At 37.4% G+C, this 22,906-nt stretch overlaps 8 protein-coding genes across 8 annotated transcripts; 3 read left to right on the plus strand and 5 right to left on the minus strand.

Moving 5' to 3' along the window:
* Window positions 1-1,851: 1,851 nt before the first annotated feature.
* LOC145895200 (replication protein A 14 kDa subunit-like) lies at window positions 1,852-3,778 on the plus strand. Its single transcript, XM_082983967.1, has 4 exons — window positions 1,852-2,009; window positions 2,485-2,559; window positions 2,621-2,726; window positions 3,320-3,778. The coding sequence occupies exons 1-4, from the start codon at window positions 1,896-1,898 to the stop codon at window positions 3,385-3,387; spliced, it is 363 nt and encodes a 120-aa protein (XP_082840093.1). The 5' UTR covers window positions 1,852-1,895; the 3' UTR covers window positions 3,388-3,778.
* A 468-nt stretch (window positions 3,779-4,246) lies between these two features.
* LOC145894332 (ubiquitin-associated domain-containing protein 1-like) lies at window positions 4,247-5,472 on the plus strand. The gene has a single exon (XM_082982885.1). It carries the CDS (start codon window positions 4,293-4,295, stop codon window positions 5,430-5,432), a length of 1,140 nt encoding a protein of 379 aa, XP_082839011.1. The 5' UTR covers window positions 4,247-4,292; the 3' UTR covers window positions 5,433-5,472.
* A 200-nt stretch (window positions 5,473-5,672) lies between these two features.
* Window positions 5,673-8,698, minus strand: LOC145894333 (transmembrane protein 248-like). Its single transcript, XM_082982886.1, has 5 exons — window positions 8,446-8,698; window positions 8,098-8,326; window positions 7,872-8,016; window positions 7,504-7,666; window positions 5,673-6,514 (listed from the first exon to the last, which is right to left on the minus strand). Exons 1-5 carry the CDS (start codon window positions 8,602-8,604, stop codon window positions 6,335-6,337), a joined length of 876 nt encoding a protein of 291 aa, XP_082839012.1. The 5' UTR covers window positions 8,605-8,698; the 3' UTR covers window positions 5,673-6,334.
* A 478-nt stretch (window positions 8,699-9,176) lies between these two features.
* On the minus strand, window positions 9,177-11,148 carry LOC145894952 (trimeric intracellular cation channel type A-like). The gene is made up of 6 exons (XM_082983675.1): window positions 10,946-11,148; window positions 10,761-10,888; window positions 10,544-10,685; window positions 10,297-10,453; window positions 9,982-10,099; window positions 9,177-9,903 (listed from the first exon to the last, which is right to left on the minus strand). Exons 1-6 carry the CDS (start codon window positions 11,061-11,063, stop codon window positions 9,715-9,717), a joined length of 852 nt encoding a protein of 283 aa, XP_082839801.1. The 5' UTR covers window positions 11,064-11,148; the 3' UTR covers window positions 9,177-9,714.
* Window positions 11,149-11,784: 636 nt separating this feature from the next.
* On the plus strand, window positions 11,785-17,222 carry LOC145894281 (uncharacterized). The gene is made up of 15 exons (XM_082982818.1): window positions 11,785-11,917; window positions 11,998-12,075; window positions 12,141-12,199; window positions 13,179-13,220; window positions 13,337-13,398; window positions 13,469-13,555; window positions 13,629-13,778; window positions 13,888-13,950; window positions 14,116-14,460; window positions 14,665-14,846; window positions 15,074-15,150; window positions 15,522-15,668; window positions 16,380-16,502; window positions 16,650-16,760; window positions 17,022-17,222. Exons 2-15 carry the CDS (start codon window positions 12,006-12,008, stop codon window positions 17,136-17,138), a joined length of 1,635 nt encoding a protein of 544 aa, XP_082838944.1. The 5' UTR covers window positions 11,785-11,917; window positions 11,998-12,005; the 3' UTR covers window positions 17,139-17,222.
* A 25-nt stretch (window positions 17,223-17,247) lies between these two features.
* On the minus strand, window positions 17,248-18,033 carry LOC145894282 (thiamine pyrophosphokinase 1-like). The gene has a single exon (XM_082982819.1). The coding sequence runs from the start codon at window positions 18,031-18,033 to the stop codon at window positions 17,248-17,250; it is 786 nt and encodes a 261-aa protein (XP_082838945.1).
* A 431-nt stretch (window positions 18,034-18,464) lies between these two features.
* LOC145894283 (thiamine pyrophosphokinase 1-like) lies at window positions 18,465-19,191 on the minus strand. The gene has a single exon (XM_082982820.1). It carries the CDS (start codon window positions 19,108-19,110, stop codon window positions 18,472-18,474), a length of 639 nt encoding a protein of 212 aa, XP_082838946.1. The 5' UTR covers window positions 19,111-19,191; the 3' UTR covers window positions 18,465-18,471.
* Window positions 19,192-20,197: 1,006 nt separating this feature from the next.
* On the minus strand, window positions 20,198-22,115 carry LOC145895176 (uncharacterized). Its single transcript, XM_082983947.1, has 4 exons — window positions 21,701-22,115; window positions 21,342-21,454; window positions 20,333-20,994; window positions 20,198-20,239 (listed from the first exon to the last, which is right to left on the minus strand). Exons 1-3 carry the CDS (start codon window positions 22,037-22,039, stop codon window positions 20,400-20,402), a joined length of 1,047 nt encoding a protein of 348 aa, XP_082840073.1. The 5' UTR covers window positions 22,040-22,115; the 3' UTR covers window positions 20,198-20,239; window positions 20,333-20,399.
* Between the last annotated feature and the right edge of the window lie 791 nt (window positions 22,116-22,906).

Below are 22,906 nucleotides of genomic sequence, written 5' to 3' on the forward strand. Positions count from 1 at the left end.
ACGTCAGACAATTGAACAAGGCAAAGTCGGCACCATGAATCGTAAAGACCAACCGTCGTCGTACTAACGACAACACACGAACGTTTTCACAGCTGAAATTCTATCCTACAACCGGAGGCCGCCAACTGACGCACGTTGTTTGGCAACCACACACGATGACTGGCAATTTTCACAATCAACAACTGAAATAACAAATACAATAAAATGGCTTCTAGGTAGCGTACGGAGGAAGTGGGATTGTTTGCGGATACGAAGTTAAATTTGATAAAAATACAAACATAAACTTTTTGAATTTTTCGTTTTATGGATCTGGTATTAACAACTATAAGCTATATTGTCGGATTGTCGGTGCTGTTTTCTTTTTTCTTGCAACATGAAAGACAGCAAACGGTCTATAAAAGGCGAAATATATTTTTGCAATGGTTGCTTATTCTGCTTCCCGTACATGCGCCATGACGGGCCCACCAGCATCTTGATATGCAAGCAGAGAAATGCTTTATCTTACTCAAAACTCCGTTTCAGACCCATTGTGTTCCTCCTAACGATTTTAATCAAAGGACAGCAAAGAAACCAACCGCACACAGCAAGTTACTTTAGGACGCATTGGTATTTCCATTAAAAAACAGTTTTGTCGGCGGGAAATGCCTGCAACGCATTCCGCAATTGATTAATGCTTTAGGTTATGTGCAGAGTTCCTTATAGTAAACCTCAATTGAGAGTTTATGATCCGTGACCCTTAAGCCGGAGGAGCCTTGGGACCGAAATTAGGTCATCTCCTTTCTTCTGGTTTTAACATATAGTTCCATCTTTCACTTAATAGGCACAATTTTATTCTTACCAAGTGTCAGTATGGAGACTCAATGCAGGCAACGTTAACTTCAATCCTTTTCAAATAAGTAGTTTACGTGGCAATAAACCGATAGAATGAGAATTAGAATTACCAAACGCAAAACTGCAACGCAAGCAGCCCGGCAGCTATACAGTTCACATGGGAAACAGGAATTGCATGCTTACACACACACGCGTTAAACATATTGCACAACTCAGTGGTTGCCTTTATGGCGATGACGTAAAATATTTCAGCTTGGTAATTATAAGATCGTTGCATGCCCACCTTGTATTCTGTCCTCTGTCACAATAGAAAGTGCACTTCGCAAAGCAATCAGTGATGAATGCGGTCAATTTTGCAGGTGACTAAGCACCTGTGCACATGCTGTTGCTAGGGCGAATTTAAGCCAGTTGTGATGGGGTTTGGGGCGTTTTGGGATTTGCACACCAGCTCGCACGTGTATGTCAGTAAACCAAATATTCCTGTACATAGTAACCGTTGGCTTACATTCCGTATTCCACGTTTTCCTCCTCGAATCGAAGTATTACCTGTCAACATGCTGTGTCATCGGTACAAACTATGGGCGGCCGGAAGGGTCGCAATTTGTCTGATTAAATACATTGCCCATTTAATCACACATGTTTCTTTTCTGGCAACGTGTTACGTTGTGCCGTAGAAAAGAAAAAAATAACAAGGTTGGGTAAATATCTATTAACATGAGTATCAAAAGGTTAGATTTATTGTTACATCGTTGCTTTCAAGTAAAAATTGGAATTACTGTTTAATGACATCCAAGAGACTCATCTTTAATATCTAGCCACATTTCTATGACACATGTTTGTGCGCAGCCATGCATGTCGTAGAACTGGCGCGAAGATTATTTCCACTTTATTGCGAGAAAAATTTTGTCTTGTTTTCGTTTACGCTAAAATTTGCTACTTGTTGATGGTATGGTACAAGGTGTTTTTTTTAAACAGTAAACTATGAATAGGCGAATAACTGTGTATGTTTTCAACAGTGTGTTTATTCAGCATTAATACACCACAGCTGCGTTTCAGAACCCAATATGGATGAAGTAACGGAATTATACAACAATCCAAGGCCTAGAATTACTGCCTCAATGTTACCAAGGTTTGTTGGGAAAAATGTAACAATGCTTGGTACAGTGGACCCTGCTGACGTAAGTGTGCACAGTGTATCTAGATGTAGGCTATACCAGATTGGAAAGTTTGTTTTTTTGCGCTGAGGATTTTGTTTCGGCGATTGTTAATTGCGCGTACGATCACAACGTTGTTTTGTATGTTAATGCATTAGCTCATTAAAAGTGCGCGGATTATCGGTAAATTTTCGGATAAATCCTCTGTGCACGACATTTTTTGCAGTCTGGGATGTATATGAACACACCAGTGGAAAAAGGCGCTTTTGTGAAAATTGACGGATAATCTGTGAAATAAACATTATCCAATGCATTAACATGCAAAAAATGTTATGATCATCTGTGTAATTAACGGTCGACAAAAAAATTCTTCGCGCAAATCCTCTTGTTTACCAAATGGGAAAGTTTGTAATCCTCTGCATAACAAACTTTCCCATTTAGTTATTTTTTGTAGGATTTTGTTTGTGTATTTTGGATTATTGTTTAAATGCATATATAGATTTCATCAGATGGAAGCTCGTTCAAACTTCAAACAGATGAAAAAGCTACTGTTAATGTAACATTAAATGCTCCGGTAAGCTGTTGCTGATTTTACACCTGCAACAGATGAAAAATGATATAAAATACTATTGTAGCTGAATGAAATGCTGGATGAAGTCGTTGAAGTAACTGGAACTGTCAGCAAAAACTGCGAGCTGTTGGGAATTGTTTACCGAAAGCTCTCAACAAGTGTTCCATTTGGTACATAGTTCATAGAACGGTTCAACTATAATCACCATATCATTATTAAAATGATTTGGTTTTGTTTTAAACAAGTGTTTCAATAAAGTTAGTACATCAGCAAACTTATTTTATCTCTCTCAAATAGGTGTTGGTTGAGACTGCTGTAGGTTTGAACAGTTATATTATATGTAGTCAATATTTTGTTGGTGTAGCTATTGTCTTTTTTGTATTGTTTTATGTTGTTGTGACTATTTTGCTGAAACAAGAACTCTACCAATATTGATTCTGCCATAGTGAAGTAAATATTATGATAGTTTCTTGTATCGGCAAAATGGTGTCAATGCCATATATGTTAAACAAAACACTGCAAGACTTTTAACGAAATTATAAATGAAATATGATATTTTGTTCACAGGACAGGTTAGGTGGACAAATAACACCCATAGACAATTCCTAAAATTATTTTAGAAAATTTGGCCATGTGCTGTTAAAGTGCCATTCACATTTTTTGGCTGCACTTCGCTTTCCAGACTCTGGCTTTGTGGTCCACCACCTCTTCCATCTCATCATAAAGTACAACAACTTTTTTGATGTATGCATTTCGATTTCAGATTTTGAACAATACAATTTGACAATTGATATGATGCACCGTTTCCCAAATCTCGGCAGCTACAAATGAAGTTCAGACTTACTTTCCATTGCATTTTTTGCTCTTATTGATGCATATTGTTGAAAAACTGTTTGGCTTCTAAAAATCCATCATCTTCTTTCTGGCTTAAATGTAATGCATTGAAACACACAATGTTAAAACGTTTTTTGAAACTGTCATGCCATGTTGACTGGTTGTTGGTTTTTGTTTATGTGTCTTCTGCCCAATTTTGTTTGAATTTTTAGACGAATAACAACCGCAAAGATGACCACAAAGCTAACATTTCGATTTACTGCAAATACAAAGCAAACTCAATCGAAACCAAAAAATTAAGGTGTTAGGGGAACACATATCTTTTTGACTGTTCTGCAACACCACCCATTCTCTCATGTTACATTCCTTCTATCATCCATTATATGCTGCCTGTCTATTGTAGTAAAATACACGAAGACGTTGGTGCGTAAGTTACTTTAATAAAATCCAAAGTGCTGCGCAAATTTGCTCTTCTGTATAGTTTCTTCCGCACGAGGGCAGTCGAGTTCGTTAAATTCCCCTTTTTACTCCGACATCCAGGGAAAAAGCAGCTAAGCGAATGTGAGACGAACCTGCAATTGGTTAGCGTGGTGTGAAAGTCGTTGTAAACGAAAAGCAGGTGTGCGTTGTCCACATGCATTAAATTAGTATCAGTTTTCGTCTTTGGGAATATTATACGGTAATATTACATTTTTATGTAGGAATACATGAAGCATTAATTAAGCAACATTTAAATACCTCACTTAAAAATGTGGGCAGATGGGATTTTATAAACAGCACTTGATTTGCCTCTTTTGAAAATTTAAAATCTTATTCATTTTTATGTACGTTTTGAAAATTCCACATTACAGTTTTTCTAGGTTTAGCTTCAGTACATTGTTACAATTTTCTAATAAACCTTTATGACAATGGACACCAGGCCAATGAATGCCAGGCCCCAGTCAGGACTTCAAGTCGCTGCCTCCGATATGTACGGAAATGAAGCAAACATAGGCATCACAGCAGATATGTTGATTGAAAAAGTGAAGGAGATGATCATCAAACAACTTACTTCAGAAAGCGAAAGTGCCGCCAACTACAGTCAGTACAAGTTGGTCCATATTCAGGAGACTCCTCGAAGTTTGCGAGATGAGAAGACTGCTAAACAAGAAACAGTCGATGACGGGGACTGCATTCTTCTCATCAAAAATAAGAACCCAAAGCAACCTGTCAGTTCTTTGGTGAAGGATGGCCAATCTTCACATGACGGGCCCACACAGTCGGCTATAGCCAGAGCGACAGAAGGGATGCCATCACTCGGTGGGGAAAATAGTGACAAATTGAAAAAAATGAATTCGGATTTGAATGCATCAACATCCACACAGGTTGAACAAACATTGAGACGGGTTCTGTTGGCACTTCTCGATCTATCTTACAAGTTTGTTGATTTTGACAAGGGCCCCTCTGATGAAGTCGACTCTGCGAAAGTGAAGGAACTGACAGACATGGGTTATTCTGAATCGCTAGCAGTGAAAGCTTTGCGACTAAATAATTCAGATAAACTACAGGCAATAGAATGGCTACAGAACCATGGCAATGAGAGTCAAATGGAAGAGTTGGCCTCAAGTTCGACGAGTAATGAAACCGCGGACACTTCTTCGACAAGGCCAAGAATGAGGACACGTTCTTTTAAACCAAACCCAATACACTTAGCCACGTTACTTGATATGGGGTTTACTGAAGAAGAGAGCATACAAGCTCTGAAAATTAATGGGAATAATCCTAACAGTGCCTGTGATTGGCTCCTCAGTGACCGAAAGATGGAAAGCGAAGATAACTGTGATGAACCGCTGGATAAAAATGGTGAACTGTACAAGGCTTTGGTATCAAATCCAACAATTCATATTGGTTTGCATGATAGAAAAGTACTTGAAGCATTGGAAGATATGGTTGAAAACCCAATGCGAAGAAATAGTTGGGCGTATGAGAGTGCAGTAGGAAATGTTATCTTGCAGATTTTGAAACTTTACAATAAGTATTCCACTGCTGCGCCACAAAGCTGAGCATGTAGCGTCTATTTTTGATTATTGTATCTGTTTACTGTGATATTTTTTGGTGTTAAGCCGATTTTATACATATAAATACAACTCATTTTAACTACTCAGAAAACAGTAACTGCATTTAAAATATATCTTTAACAAGGTCCCAAAATCATTTTATGGCCATTATGAAATAAAATTAAATACTTTTATTTCAATGCACAATACTCCACAGGCAAACATTTTAAATTAAAAGCTATGGATAACTTGTTGTTACTGGATAAAACTTGGTAAACATTATGCACTGTGTATGCATGTAATGTTGTGCAAAGTATATTTGTTTGTCAGATTAAAAGCATAAAAGAAATCTTTGAAAGAACATCCAAGGTCTTTCGTAGACAATCTAGCGCAACAGAAAAGCAGGGTTGCGAATATGTTGTGATCCATTTAGATTACTCATCCAGTAATGCAATTAAAATACCTCAAACACATTCGATGGCTTTTTATACAATTAAGGTTACTTGTGAGGTTAACAATGTCTACTTTTAGAAGTCGCATTGCTGCGTACACAAGAGCGCAAAGTGTGAAAACAAACGTTGCAAGCGCTAAAAGGCAACAAATGCATTTTCTCATTACAATAGGTTTATGGATATCAGCACAAAATAGAGAAAATACAACAAGGCACATTCTACACAAGCATAACAACAGGCACCAGCAATGCATGTCTGCCATGCATTTTTGCTATATTTTTTTTTGAATTTCCCAGCAAATGCATGAAGAGTAAGTTTCAGTATTCTACGCTGAGGAACTAGTCTGTCAAGTGCATTTGGACAAAACAAAAAAGGTACACCACCACTTCGTGAACTAGACATGTTTTCTGTAAAATGCATTAATCTGCTCAATTTCCATTGTGGGCAGCAAATCTTTCATGGAGAATTGGAGCGGTTCAGCAAAGGTGAACGACTGCGATGGTTTGAATGTACAGGGGAATCATGATGGTGATGCCTTCCACCTCGTATAATGCCCAGCAAAATTACAGTGATTATGACAACAAAAATGAAGTAGCTGCTGTGCAACAATCGCAGCTGAACACGAGAACGACTTTCCTAAAAAAATGATTTCAAATTTTATTAGCAAAATTACAACATAAATAACCTCGTGTCAAAATGCATATTTTATTAGCTTTTAAATTTGTTTTGTCAAGACCAATTCAATGACTGAGCATTTTTTTCTGCAATAAATACAAATATTCAATAAAAAACCAGTGAGTAACAAAGTAAAAGCGTTTTAAGAAGTGTTTAGATTTTTTAAGAGTCAGTAGTGTTGACAAACTTTTAATTTTAAACCCAGCGATGACCTTACTTTTTGCAGACATTCAGGTAATTTTTTTGCCATTTCTCCACTAAATGAGAAAATCAAAAGGTCTGGCAAATCAATGTTAGTTTATAGGTATGTCGTGACAAATAAACAGAAACTGGAAATCCTCAAGTCATTTAATTCACTTTGCCTCATGTGGATGGCGAAAATTGTTTTTTAACAAGTTACTTTAATGCACAGAATGGGCATCGGTTGGAAGCTGCTGATACAGAAAATTTTGCCAGAATCTTTAGGAAAATAGAATATGTGGAAATGTTTGTAAGAACCTGTCCTACTTCACCATTTAAACAATAGCAGTTTTGATTTTTGTGGTAATTTATAAAAGGGAGCAATGTCAACTTAGTCATGTGGAGGGTGAAGTTATATGTGGGGAGGTTGACGTGTTTCCAAACAGGGCAAGTTTACAAAACAACCTGCAACTATTATCCCGACCTATTGCATTTACTGTCCACCTAGTTTGATGTCGCAACCTTTCCTGTCAGGCATTAAGTGATTAAAATGCAACATAAATCCATTGTTTGACAATTATCGGTTGACAATGGAACTTGGTGAGACCGAGAATGAAGTTTTGTAGATTATGAAGCACAAATAAGGCATCCAAGAAAAATTTGAGTGAAGAACTTTACCCATTACCATTACTATATAAAATAATCATAGACAATCAAACATTTATCTAACAAGCAAAACCATTACAATTTTTAATAACAAAACCACTTACAACAGTGAGCAACACAAACAACTTCTCATCCTCTTCATGGTCAAGTTTTAGGAATGCAGATGAACATTGAGATGATCCCTTTCTATCTGCAGCAGGCACCAATACTCCATCATCATACACATTATCCGTTCTGTTCTGCTTTAACTTGCAGGTCACTGGCCGACTAAAAGCATACAACACATTTTTCAGGCATATCAGTATGTACATGATGGATATTTGTGTCATCATATAATGGCTGAAATGGCAATTACCTCATCAGTAAAAAAAAACAATAGTGATGTTGGATCAAGAGTTTTTTTTTATATATATTTTGTGGACTAATTTTTATGTGATGCCTAGCATAACAACCCTTAAGTCATTCAACTTACGGAGAAAAGGGAAATATTTCATGTGGGCCAGTGATAGACAGACAGGCAGGCATTGACCATAAACATCCCTCTGTTTTACCACAGTTTGGTGAATATGGTTGTGTCGGCGCCACACTGAGTAATACAGAACTGTTCCGAAAAGCATCTATTGATACACACAGTTTGTAAGATGTTTGCTGAATTTAACAAGTTTTAGATATATATATGTTTGATAAATATAACCTACCTGAAAAACCAAGCAGAGTGCCATTAACTAAAGCAGTAAATGATGAAAATGTAGAATTGCTCTTCATTGGAACAAGGATTTGAACAGAAACAGAAATTTCAATCGATGCGTTTTTTGAACCAGCTGTATGGGCTATGTCATAAGTACTGTTTCTGTATTCTTCAGAATCAGTGTAGTTTGACAAACAGAAGTCAACCTTTGTTATGTTTTCCAGAAATGTATTCCAGTCCTGCAGCATAAAAGGAATTGTAGCAGTGTGCTAGCCAGTGCGGACATTTTTTAAAAATGTGTGAAACTTCATAAGGCGAAAAAGAGTAACAAGTACTACAATTTTGTTATATTTCTTACCTTTTGTACATCTGGGTTCCTGATGTCATGAAGTTTTATGTAATAGGCAAAAGATATGAATGCAATGGCCATCATGCCAAGGCAGAATATAAACACAACCAAAGGAGGTCGCGACGAAAGAAAAGACCTGACATTATGCAGCAGTCCAATGGCCATCATCAACTTGGAAAAGTCAAGTCAAAAAAGGTCACTAATGCAAAGTAATGTCATATGCACGATTCAGGTTATTGTGAAACACATGTTTCAATGTTTTGGCTCTGCAAAAATTAATATATATATATTATTATAATTGTGGTAAATTGCACCCCAGTTTGGGAAGCCCAGCTCTGTAGTCATTGTCATAAAGCGATGACCATTGGCCTACATGCGACTGATGCGAAAATAAAATTACACGTATCATGTTTATCGGAGATATAGCTACTCGCTACTGTAGGTCACATCATGTTTGCTTTGACGATGGAAAATACAAAATTTTCCCACAATAACTGCGGGCCACATTTAGAAAAATCACAGTCACAACTTCTTTACTCCGTCTGTCGCCAAAGTCCAAAAACTTTGTTGATCTGTGATCTATGATGCGTCTTTTTTTGAAAACTACTGATGCGTGACATCCGACGACGAACAACAAATCCTATGGTATAAAAACCAACAACGATTTGCCGCTATTTACCACAAAAAAAATTACATTTGATGTCTCTACACACGTGACCAATCGCCAATATCTATAACCATCAAGACCATGTTGTTTTATTTTTTTTAATAGCAAAGCAAGTTTATCCAGCGACCATTCTTGTGCAAGCAAAGCACAACTGAAAATGAAGAACGAAAAGTAACAGGTCTACGTGGGATACTTCAAAATTACAACAAAGTTCTACAGCTTTTGTTTCATCACTGACAAAAAGCCTGTACACCACCACACTTTTAGTAAACATATATTATTTAACTGCATTAAGCACGTCAACAACTAAATATTCTAAATTATGCATAATGTGCTTTAAAATGACAGTGAAAGATGAAATTGCATAGCATTGCACAACAACCCCAAATTTAAAATTGTTATATACCCATTGATTGCAACTAAGAAGAAACTATTTCCACAACAATAAATTATAAACCTATTCTTACCAGACATTTGAAGTGAAAACACTTTAAAAAAACTACAACATAAAAGCAACTTGCCAAAAGTACTCTGAAATTGGATGAAAATGCATGTTTGATGACATATGATTTTTTGTGAACAGATATGTACATAATTTGCTCTTCTTCATGCTATTCCTTCTTTTTATCCTTGGCAGACTTGGCACTTCCACTGTTGCTAGCCTTCTTTTCCTTTGTTACGGGCTTTTCTTTTAGCTGATGCTCTCCATCGAAGAATGCCCCAAAGTCCACAAAAATTCCACAAATTATCTTTTCCAGAGCAGCAAATGGATCCACAGGAACTCCAAACTTACCACTCAACTACAGACAAAAAAATAAAAATGGTTTTATTGAGGGTAAGAGATTTGTAGGTAATATATTTTGCAAATATTAACTTACAGCTATAGCTGATAGAATGGTTGCTTGACACAGAGCAATAACTTTGACAGAAGTTTGGAGAACATTGTCTATTTGTAGGTTGTACAACACAGAGAAAAGCAAGCATGTCTTTGTGACACTGTAGGAATAAAAATCATTGTTCGTAGTGTAAGTTGCTCTTACAGCAACAACATTGTTAATTTTCGACAATATCAGATAGGCAAAATGATTTTTAACCATCAAAAATAGTCAGCAAAATATTGTAATTGGAAATATACGGTCTAGCATTCACCAACAAATGTAACTGATTTAATTCCTACATCTATGTTTGCTTACGCAGAAAATGTAAAAGTCTTAATCGAGTTCTTGTCCCATGGTGAAGCCAACACAAGAGCACCAGATTTTATAAATCCACCTCCACATGCTCCTAGCATTCCAAGAATGCTGCATAGAATGAATGAAGATGGGTATATTGGACGACTCAATGCAATGCCTTCAAATACAATGGAACACAAAAGCATTATAGGTAGAAGGCTTAACAGCAAAGGTCTGAAATAAAATGTCTATAAGTTGCTGGTCACACCTTTTTGTATTTTTCTTGTGCGGATAATTTCTTTCATGACAAGCAAAACTGCTGAGATTGGTGTCCAACTTGTGATGGATGTAAACAGGTCCTTTGGACAGTAGAATGTAAACCAACAAACAGTGGATGCCAGAAGAAGAGACTGCAACAAATGTTGAAATCACCAATAACATGCTTGAGCACAATCTTTATTAATACATGTGAAGCACTACCATACCCTGTTATTTGTGAATGCATTTAACACAGGGTTTCCACACAAAAGGTTTACAACAGTGGAACCACCAAAACAACAGAGTATTGTCATTGCCCAAGTGGTAAATGGTTGTGACCTTGCACGTGCAGGCTCTGGAAGAAAAACAATATTAAACAAAATTACGACCAACAAGAACTATAAATCCTTACCCCATATTTTTTTAAGCGCAGACACGACCACAATGTAATGGGCAATTTCGCAGGGTACTGCAAGAGTGGTGGACAAAAGAGTGTCCATTTGATTTGCTACACCCACCAAAGACTCCATATTTGACTAAATGCACGTCAGGTATTAGCAAGCGAATTGCTAGAAGTTTGCTGAAATCATATCAAAGCTGAGCTCGTTAGTACGTTGACTTTGATTGTGGTAACAGCTGGGCGTCCTACGCAAAAATTTAACAACGCCCACAACACACCCACAAATTAGTACAACTAGTACAAGAAATATAAATTAGGCGCCTTGCCACAATTACAGTTTGACTAGGCGATCTTTTGGCAAATTGGCCAACTGCAGGACACGCCTATCCTCAGATTCCTCACCATGCTGCAACTTACAAGTGACTTGTTTGCACAGCATACCAACGCGTATTCTGTACAAACTTGCGGGTGCGTTTATATGACATGGATTTGAAGAAGTGCGAACTTTTCCACCACCAGATGTGTGGATTTTTGCAAAGAAACCCGCAGTTGTAAGATGCTTTTGAGGTCAATTCACCCCTTGAAAAGCCAAACCATGTGTTCAATTCAATATTCATCATGTGGGTTTATTTAACAAAAAGGCTTCTTGCAACATACAAAGCGTGCGACGATTCATTTCAAAACTTATTATTGACGTGTATAACAATAAATTTATGTGACCAAAAAGGGATTGGGAATAAACGAAAAATTCAGTCAATCCTTACTGCAGGTTTCCAAATTACCCACTTTGCTACAGCGAGAAAATCCATTGTGACGTCATGTCCTGTAACTAAGATTCAATCCAGAATCAAGGCGAACAAAAGCCCTTTTTTGTCAGATGGAATGGTTTGGTTTGACGATTTGCCGAGAGATTTGTGGCTTGTAGTAACCCTGGTGTTTTGTAATACGTTGATGGGTGACATGTTTTCCTCCTAATAGACTTGCGTAAGTTTGGTAACTAATTAGTGGCGAGTATTTATCGATTTGACTGGATAAAAATAGTCAATCCAGTGCATTGTTTAAAGAAACAAGGATGTCGAATTCTGCGAGACCGGCAGGGTGGACTCCTAAAAACGACTGGGAACCTAACGAAAATTCCACAGGTAAATATGAACTGTGGCATTCTTTACTGACTAATTTTTTTTTTAAATTTATTTGGTTTGTTCAGAAAAAGATGAATGTGCAAATACTGATGAGAAAACAGAGGCTGAAGCAACAGGAGATGTGGTATGTGGAAACACAGACAATATGTGTTTAATTACGATGCATTGTGTTTATCATAAGTGACCTCAAACCAATGTAACCAATCAGGGTAAAACATAATGTTTTTAATTCAAATTATATTTATTAGCTCTAAAGTGAACAAAAGAAGTGAATTATTGTTGATAAAACATACCCAAATAAATGTACCCAAGTGACACGTAAAACCAGACAGAATAATTTTTTACTGTGGCTTAAGTTACCGCAAAATCATTGTTTACCCTGATTGACTATAATGGTAAAAGAATAACACAAAAATAGTTGTAATGGTGAGTATGTTTCCATGTGTAACAACCCTAATTAAAGTTTGCAAGTTTAAAAACCTAGTGAGTGTGTTTGTACTTGTGCGTTTCTGCAACCCTTGGTAACACTTTATTGTGTGAACAAATTAAAAAACTCAGCTTTTGATGTTCGCCACCCTGCGTACCAAACATTTGACAAGAGGAGCTGTGGAACTAGTTGTCCCCTCAGGTGAAGACGGCACCTTAGAGCGTGTTCTCGCATCAATCGCAGGAATTTCATGGATCCTGCTGCAACTGCCTTGCCTTTTGTGCACATTGGCTAATTTTTTTGTAGTGACAAGATTAAGTTTTGTACAGTAACACTGAGATTCATGAAATTACTGAAGTGGTAAGTGTTGAAGTTCAGGGACCGTGATGGTTTTGGAGCGCCTTTTGTCTTTGGAAGGACATATATACACTTGATATAAGCCTGGCATTGAATTTATCAACTATTTAGCAAACATTTTGTAACTGTTTAATGGTTTATAAAAGAGTAACAAAATGTGTTTAAAGTTAATTGAAAATTTTCAAACGGCTGGTCTCTGAACCTTATGTGTTGCCAAAGAACCAATCACTTAACTTGGTAATATTTCTGGTCATGGTAAATACTTTCACCCAAAGAAAAACTCTGCTTGGAATAAGTTTATTTTGTTTATCTTTTACAGAAAGATGAAAAAAACGACAACAGCGACTCCAACAACTCTGAGGTTGCTTTAGGTTTAATGAGTTGAAACCATGTGTACTTAAACTTGAATAAAATGCTTGGGCTGTTGTATACTGACAATCCCATTTAACTGTGTTTTTTTTTGTTGGTCACTTTTAGGATAATGTCAAACCAGAAGAAGTTGTCAAAGCAAAGAGGATAAGAAGAGATCATTTACGGAAGTAGGTGTAAAACCTTTCCATGCTAATGTTCTCTAATAGATGCAATGTATTAACCATTATTCTTTAAAAGGAGGAGTTCAGATGATAGTTCTGATGAGGACTCTGACGAGAATGAAAAAAATAAAAGTGCAAGAAAAAGTGACAGAAAAAGATCCAGGTTGGCTTGACTGATGCTTAACAGTCAAATATATAAAATTTGTTTAAATGTTAAACAGTTTTTTGTGCCTTAGATCTCCTAAACGTCGCCGAAGGAGTAGAAGTGGCAGTCGTCGTAGAGATCGTAAAAGAAGAAGTCGAAGTCGCCACAGAAACCGCAGTCGCAGCAGAGACAGGGGTTCAAGAAGACGAAAAAGTGAAAGCAACAGGCGATCAAAATCGAGGTTGGTCAAGTACATGTACAAACCTATGATGTATTAAAAGTTATTGCAACTTAGGCTATTTTTTTGCTGCTGACATCTTTACAAATTTTATAACAATTGTTTTTTCTAGATCTCGATCAAAGGACAAAGCTTTTACAAAAAGGCGCAAAGATGACACAGAAAATACAGCTAAGTATGTGTCTTATTTCTAAGCCCTGTTTTACCTTTTGTCAGTGATTCATGAATCGTCTATATACATGCAGCGATGAAAGATTTTAGTTATTAGCTATCACATTTTTGGGGACAGCGTATATATATATATGTATATATATTAAACTGTTTTATGTTCCTTTTTAAGGGATAACAAATCAGAGAAAAGAAAAAACAAATCTAAGAGCCCTGATCGCAAAAGATCTACATCAAGGAGCAGGAAACGCCGATCAAGATCCCGAAGCAGAAAACGAAGATCACGCTCCCGAAGCAGAAAACGACGCTCAAGATCTAGGAGCAGGAAGCGTAGATCCAGAAGCCGCAAGCGATCAAACTCTCGAAGCAAAAAAAGGAGATCACGCAGTAGAAAGAGATCAAGATCTCGAAGCCGAAGACATAGATCTCAGTCAAGAAGCAGTAGGAGAAGATCTTCCAGCAAAAAAAGAAGCTCCAGGCGAAGGTCCCGCTCAATATCGAAAGATCAAAAGCGAAGGTATGAGGAATTTGCATGAAATTAGGCTACTTTTTGTGCACTCAGTTGTCCCAACAAAGGCACTTAATTTAAGTATTACTTTATAGTGACTACTGAATGTTTGATGAATCGTAGCATGCAGTGTTCTATTCGAAGAACTGTCTATGCAGTCTATTTTGTTAGAACTTATGTGGACGTCACTGTAATTAGACATTTATTTTCAAGGTCTCGACGTTCTTCTTCCACTTCTCCTTATCGTTTTGGTTTCGACAAAGCAATGGATGCACAGGAGAGGCTTGCAAGGAGGTTGGAGCGTGCCAAGGAGCTAACCAAACTAAAGCAAGAAGAAGATAAAAAGAAGCTTGAACAAAATGGATTGCTTGGATTAAAGGATGACCAACTAAAAGGTGTGAACAAGTATTTTTCAAATACCAAAATAAGCTTTCTGAATATTTTTTTTATATGGTAATGATATTTTGGTGGAATAAATCAATTCAAATATATTGACTATGTTTTTATTAAACTGCATATAGGCCACTGTTAGTCAGCAATGGCCATGTATGCAGCCCACTCAAAAACATAATATTGCCTATAAATAAACCTATATGCTTACATGTTTTGACTTGTGTTACAGATGCAATTGAAAAGGCTGCAAATCTGTTGGTCCAGTCTGCCCAACCACAAACTGACCATTCTGCAATGAGTGCAGCAGTAAGTATATTTTGCACTTTTTGGCTACTGTTGTAATAGCTACAGAAAGTCCACAACTACAATTAGTGTGTTTGGTATGCTTAGTTTTTTTAGGACTAACAAACTGACAAACGAAAATTTTGAGTATAAGTCATGAAGAACTGGAACTTAAATTATTCAATTTTCCTTAATATGTGTTACGTTTTTTTTTTCATTGCAAATTTAAACAATTTGCAAAGGAATCTGACCCCAATCATACAGGCTTGCAATGTTTTTAACCACTCATTGTAGTAATCAGACTGCAGTTCCGGCTTAAGTATCAAATATGCTGTTTTGGTACTGTACAAGGGTTTTGTGGCTGGACTATTGATTTGTGCATTTTATCCCTGCAGGCTCAGGCACAAATGGAAGAACTACGTGCCAAGGCTAAAGCTGAGACTGGTATATCCGTACCAACCTACTATAATCCTTTGGTTGTAAATCCTATGACCTACGCACAGCAACAAGCAAAAAGAAAGAAGCTTTGGTCCAAAAACAATGTCAGTAAACAGTTTTGTTTGTACATTTTTGTTTGTAAGAGTAGGAGATAGACGTATTGTTTTAATCAGCTTTCTTGTATATTATACTAAGGCAATCTAATACATGCATTACAATCAGGGTTGCCATCGACATAAAAAAACACAAGTAAAGAGGACTGAAGAAGAATGCGAGTTGTCTTTTTAGATTCTATTTTTTCATGTTAGAGAAGTGGTCACAAAACGAATAAGGCCAGCACTTAACATTGTTTAAACCAGGGTTTCCCAAACACTTTTGGCCGCGTACCCCATTTTGTGAACCTGTATTTTCTCGGACCCCCTGTCTTATGTCACATCATTTTGCAACGTGATCAGTGTTGGAAATACTACAAACAATGTCAACAATAACAAAAATCAATTTAGTGATAAGTGTTAATCCTCTAGACGCGTTGTAAAAGAAACGAAAGAAAGAAATAATTTTAAACAGCTTCGTGAGATACACCGATAGTGTAAAAACATTTTGAAAAGTAGAGTAATTGTGCAATATGTATTTGTAATTTGTAAGGTAAAATGTACCCCGAACTCCAAAGGAGTTAATTATAAAAACTTACAATTATGTAGTACACATTGTGTGTTTTAGCCGTGCGGTGCAAAGTCACCAAATACACTAACTTAGTGTGTTTTTTATTAGTTTCAAAACACAGTAGTCATTGACCATGTTTTTGCAACCAACAGGAAGACAGTGAGGAAGTGAAGCAGGAAGGTGATAATACCTCACTATGGAGTCAAATGTCATTGGGAGACAATAAGTCCGACCAAAAATTCGCAAAACTCATGGGCATCAAACAGACAGATCAGGTAAAATAATAACAACCTGCAAATGTATTGACTGTCACCAACTTAAAGTGTTGTGTCAGGTTGGTCATTTAATTGATCTTAATGGTTTTTGTTTTCATTTTTTTCGATCTTTAGCCGCACTTTTTATAGAAAATTATTTTTTTGCAGGCAAAACCTGCTCCAAGCACCAATACAGATGAAACTCTTAAAAAACAACAGGAGCTATTCAGCAACCTGGACATGCAATACGAGCAAGCCAGGGTGACCACCCATACTCAGGTACTACATTATCTGAAACCTGATTTAACACAAATTATAATATTTGGCCTTCCAAAATCAGTTTGTTGTTGGGAATTTTGCACATGTACGAATGTAGTATGTTGCACACACAACCCTGGTTATAATAAACCTACAGTCAGAAATCAACAAGTTTAATCATTACAGCAAATAGTCTTTATTTTATTAAAAAAGGAGTTATTTTCATAGACTAATGCATAGACAAACTGAAAAACAAAAATTGACTAATGTTTTGTGTTTCAGCGTGGTGTCGGTCTTGGTTTTTCGGCAGCCATGGTGAATCCAAATGCAGTTGCTGTGCAACAAGCAAATCAACAGTTGTCTGCCACAACCCCGGGAAGCAATCCTGTTGTCAAATGATGTTGTTCACTTCCTTGTTATTAACTTTTATCAGTTTATTTTGTACAGTACTTGGGAGTTGAATAAATACTTTCGCCCAGTGTATGTGATCATGTCTGGTATATTCTGTTCAACTCTTGATGTTGACAGCAAGTAGTAAACTGGCACTGGTGGTAATTTGTATCAATGAGGCTTTTGGAAAGCACTGAAAACTACTATAAGGGCAGCTGAAATCAGTCCGATTATCCTCCTGCTCATTTTCCAAACCCACTGTAGAAACCACTGCAGGTTTATGTACTGGCATTAAGAGGAATGGTTTGTTTAACAAAGTGCCATTAAGTTTAATGTCAGTTTCACCCTCCGGTACCACACACTGCAGTGTTGTGTTTGAAACCAGACATATGTCATTGCCTCCAGACAGCATGGATTTGGCTTTGTGCAGAGTGTTGACATTTGCCATTGCGTGGTCAAACCTTTGCGTGCATTCTGGAATTGTCACAACAATATTGGCGCCAGCTTCAATGTCACCATTCAGGAATTTGTCATTGAGAATCATCAGGCATTTTGTAAAGTCTGTGTGGTCCTGGTCTGGTGTGGGTATAATTTGAGATCCCTGTGCTTCAAATTCATCAAGTAAAGGAATATCTACTGAGTCAAAATCACCTGATATAAGGTCAGGAACAAGCCTTTTTTCACCTTCAGAAACGAGCCTTTTATTTAACTGGTGGATAAGGTTGGTGCCCCCATCCACACATACACGAAATACTGCCTTGTCCCATAAGTGCATCCATTGCTCCTTGAAAGCGTGCAAGGAATCATCTGTGGCATCATCATGGTTTAATACAACAAGCACAAATGAGCAACTAATGTCATGTTGGTATTTTAGTGGTTCGATAACTTTACGTTCAGTTCTCATTGCGGATGTTTTTCAGTCCTATTTCACAAGTCTCTGAAAAGTTGATCATATTTAAAGTGCAATAAGTGATTGCTTTGGTTAAAAATGCAACTGGCTTTTATGCAACACATAAAAATAATAACTTAAAGGTGACAATGTTCAATACGTTTCAAATACAAATATGCACAAAGCAAGGTATTTTGTACCAACTATTTACTACTGAGGTAAGTTTAGGTGCAAATAAATAGCGAATATTGTGTACTAAACAAGTCAGTTGTGATCTTATTTAACAATGCATCAGAACATATGCCCAAACTTTAATGAGTTTTCAAAACTGGCATACTTTTCAAATTTGGGCAAATAAAAATTAGTGCCTAAATATAATGGTGGTTAAATCATCAAGTCATTGAAACAACACAATAAACTGTCACCAATACCAAAGAAAAATATGTTACACCATCAACTTTGAGGCTTAATGTCCAAGTACCACACCAATGGGTGGTTAGTTTGTACAGTAACTTTGCCGCTTGTATCAAGTGCATTTGATGTGCTAACAAGATCAGAAAACTCCATAACCATGTTATCTAAATTCCACTTCAGTCCTGTAGTAGTGACCTTGCATTGATGACCCAATGGAACCAAGCCACAATATTTGCCTTCATGGCCTGAGTTCACCCAGATTTCAGTGTACCCACTTGGTAAAACTTGCAGAAAGGATGGCCCAAGAGCAGCACATAGTTGTATGTCACATACGCTGTGCAGTCTGTATAAGCAGTTAATGTATTGCATTGCTTCAACAAATGGTACTGGTTTATGTGAAACTAAGAGTATCTTGGAAACTTGAGGCTGATTTTTGGTAATTTGCAACAAAAAGGCTTTCAAGACAGATTCAGTAGAACTACCATTGCCTGTAGTAAGTAAAGCCGATGTCTTTGATTCTTTGGTGTGGTTTAACTCTTCAATGTTAGTGGAAATGAAAGCATTTTTATGAAGCATCTCAGTAAAACCCGAACAACTGTCAGTGGGGTTATCCAAAAATACAACAGCAACCTGGTGGTTGGAGCATAAGCATGGTAATGGTGCAGATACAGAAGCCATCTTAGTCAATGGCAGCCACTGTGGGTGAAAAACAGCTCATACAACTGTTGCTTTGTTAGTAGTCCTACAGTAAACCTAGAGTTTATCTAAATTATTTGAACACAGCATTAGCCAGTTAAGATATAACTCGCGAATCTTCAACTGATAACTTGTACCACTACACTTTATATCATTAAAACACGTGTTGTTTGTAGAGCAAACTGGCAAAGCAGATTGGGATTAGCCGCCTACATAATGTACTACAACTCAGCGAAAAGTTATGCTACAATGGGCGTCACGGCTTCAACGCCTTTTTTATCCAGGACACTGAACAGAGTAATGCGCAGAAACTGCAGAATTGTAGTGCGGTGAAATACTACAGTCACTCCCATGCTTCCCATAAATTCCAGGTGATTCCCATAAAATGACTTTACCGCCCATGACACGCCCACTGGAATGCACCAATTAGCGACAACTTTTATTTTGTTTCAGTCGGGGATGATGTAATTGTGATCAATTCGTCGAAAAGGCGTGACACGCCCGCTGGTTTGGATTTCTTGGTATTTTTTCAAGGACCGAAAATCCCGGTTCTGTTCAATGTAACTGAAAAGAAATCCCCCTGTGTCAAATTTTGCGAACACACAGACCAATTATAACGCTTTGGTCGATGGGCACCATTGCCAATGACATGGGATACCAAGTAGCTGGTGTAGGTAGTTTTTTATTTGCCCAATCGCCAATAAAAGACGTTTGTTTTGAAATTGCCTTTACCCAACACAAACCGAGATCAAATTTGTCGGCCGCTTCGGGCAAAACTGCCTATAAAGGAAAACAAAACCAGTAACATAATATCTTTCACTTGTGTAACCTGCGCTTTTGTGTCATGTACCCGGATGCTAGCGTTATCGTTAAAGGTTTTCCTGACAAGTGTCACGGACGTAACTAAACGAAGACATATCAACTGACATCAAAAAGCTACAGTTCCGTACCCAGCGTTTAAGCTGTAATTGATGATTTTGTTCGAAAGAATGCTTCACGAATGGAGAAGAAACCAGTTGACTCAGAACGCATTCACCATGTGGCGATTATACCAAACACCGCAACCTCAGCTCCAAAACTATATCCCAATCTCCTTCTGACTCTGCAATCCCTTTAAGCATAAAAAGTAAGTCTTCACATTTTAAAAAAAAATGCAAAGGCTACACTTTGCTAAAAGTTTAATGTATAAAATAATGTCACTTACAGCGATAGCGTTTGGGACATTTTGAAAATTACGACGGACTTCAAAAGTTTGCTATTAAAAAATAAAATCAGGCATCACCGACAGCATTTTGTCCAAACGCGGAGTAAGCAGAAGTTACTCGCTGAGCTCTGGGCAAAAACGTGGAAAGATAAAAGTTCAAAACAAAACACAAACAGGAAATACATGCAGTACAGATCAATAACGTAACCATGTAATTCATCGCTATGTAAAGCGTTGATACAAATACGGTGGTACAGGCAACGGGTGAAATATATACAATACCCTTTTGGACGCGGCACTCATTTACATGCTTCAAATTGTCGACCTCGAAAGAGTTACTACCTCTGGTAATCCTTGTACCCGCTAATGCCTTACATGTTCCGCTATATGGCGGCAAAGCGCACGACAAAGGAAAGATTAAGCGTTCACTGTGAAAGGTTGAGAACCAGGTGCTGTTGTACCAGTCTGTGTAATTGTTAGCACCACAGCATCGCTCACTGACTTGCAGTTCGTCCCAGGCTTTTGTTACGCTGCTGTTGTATCCGTACCGGTGGTTTAGTGAACCCAGAATTGCAGCGTGTATCTTAGGCTTGTATGTCAAATCGTGCACTGCCGTCACAAAAAATAATGCGACGAAATCGACGATCAAAAGATAACACATTCTGTAATAATTTAAATTTACGTGTCAAGCTTTATTCTAGACTGTTCTATATATTTCTACTGTTTGAAAATGCAACGTTTAGCCTATTATAAACTAGCGGTACCAAAACTGTACGTCGTTTTGCGGAATCTGGTGTTTGTTATAACTTCATGAAAACAAATTTGTCACAAGTGACATGAATCTTTCCGTGTGCTGGGTTGTAGGCAAAAAAATTGAAAGCATTGCTATAACCCAATCCCAAAGCCATACAAAACGAGTACACCATGCAGATATGGATTCTTTGACATTTAGATGGGGCCGCAACCCTTCTGGCTAGGCCGATGGATAAGCAGTAACGGGAACACTCACCCTGTGGTAGCTGCTCTTACGCCCTTAGATGTTAATGAACCTTGTTGCAAAGTTTTCACCGCTGATCGAAATGGAACACAAGCTATCAGCAGGAAAGAAAGACCGTTGAGCCACTGAAAATTGTATTTTTTTGAGAATACGGTAATGGGTTTGCAAGACACAATCAAGTTGGAAGACTATGTACATATATTTTTACCCTTGTCTAGTAGTTCTTTATCAGATATGTTTAGAGGGTGCGTTGAGTTAGTTATAAATATCCTTCACTACATTTGTGGCAGAAAAGAACACTATTCAAAAACTATCTTTTAATAATAAAAAAAGGAAATTACTAAAAATTTTAAAAACAGTTATTTGCTTACTGCGCAAACTCCTGACGTACACAGGTGATTATCTTTCGATAAAACGCTTGCAGAATACCCCACGACCATTGCCCATCCCCCCAAGCCCACCCTAAAAATGGCGGACAGATACAGAATCACGAAACATATAAATATGCCTGAATGTGCTCGGTCGTAATTCGTCTTGCAACCTAGCTTGGAAAGTGCAGTTAAAACTGAACCTTTTTCTGCTACAGTTCTGCTGCGGTCATTATGTGTCATAACTCGTTCAGTTACTGTTGCAATATCTTCTGGGTTGTGACTTGTATTGGTTTGCGGCTGCGGGTTGAACACAGAAGGTATTTCCATGGTCGGTTTCATTCTGCTACATGTGCTATAACTCAAAGTATTATTTGAACACTGCGCAATTCGAATGTGTCATGGCAATTTAAAGCGTTGCCCTGAAAAATAAATTTTGGAAAAGGTGAAGACACATTAGTATGCGTTTTGTTGCATATAAGACAGAATAATATTTTTGTTTGCGTTAACGAACACCTAATTTACTTTCCGACCATTGTTATGAATGCAATATTGAACGTTTTGCCACAAATTTCCAAAAACCAACTATATGCGCAGCGTTTTGTTGCATATAAGACAGAATACTCTTTTTGTTTGCGTTAACGAACACCTAATTTACTTTCCGACCATTGTTATGAATGCAATATTGAACGTTTTGCCACAAATTTCCAAAAACCAACTATATGCGCAGCGTTTTGTTGCATATAAGACAGAATAATATTTTTGTTTGCGTTAACGAACACCTAATTTACTTTCCGACCATTGTTATGAATGCAATATTGAACGTTTTGCCACAAATTTCCAAAAACCAACTATATGCGCAGTTTCTGCTTTTAAACATACTTCGCTGTCTTGAAGTGTATTAAGAAAACCTGTTCAAACATTTGTGTTCACTCACAGCTTAAGCTGGTTTGACCAACCCTATATATAAACTTGTGTCCTTGCCGTTACTGTTGATCTACACACTAACAAACACAATATGGGCCCATATACTGCTCCAACATTCGAACACACAGATTGAATGTTTATCGATACGGCAAATTCGGCTGTTCCTTCAGTGTCTGTAACCATTCTCTCATCAAAACCCATTGTTAAGAATGTGGGTGTCGAATTTCAGTTCGGTTGTGTTTTTCTTCTACTTCAAACACGCCTTTCGGGGGCAACTATCAG

The sequence above is a fragment of the Ascidia mentula genome, chromosome 3 (genome assembly GCF_947561715.1).
Source record: "Ascidia mentula chromosome 3, kaAscMent1.1, whole genome shotgun sequence".
Taxonomy (NCBI): domain Eukaryota; kingdom Metazoa; phylum Chordata; class Ascidiacea; order Phlebobranchia; family Ascidiidae; genus Ascidia; species Ascidia mentula.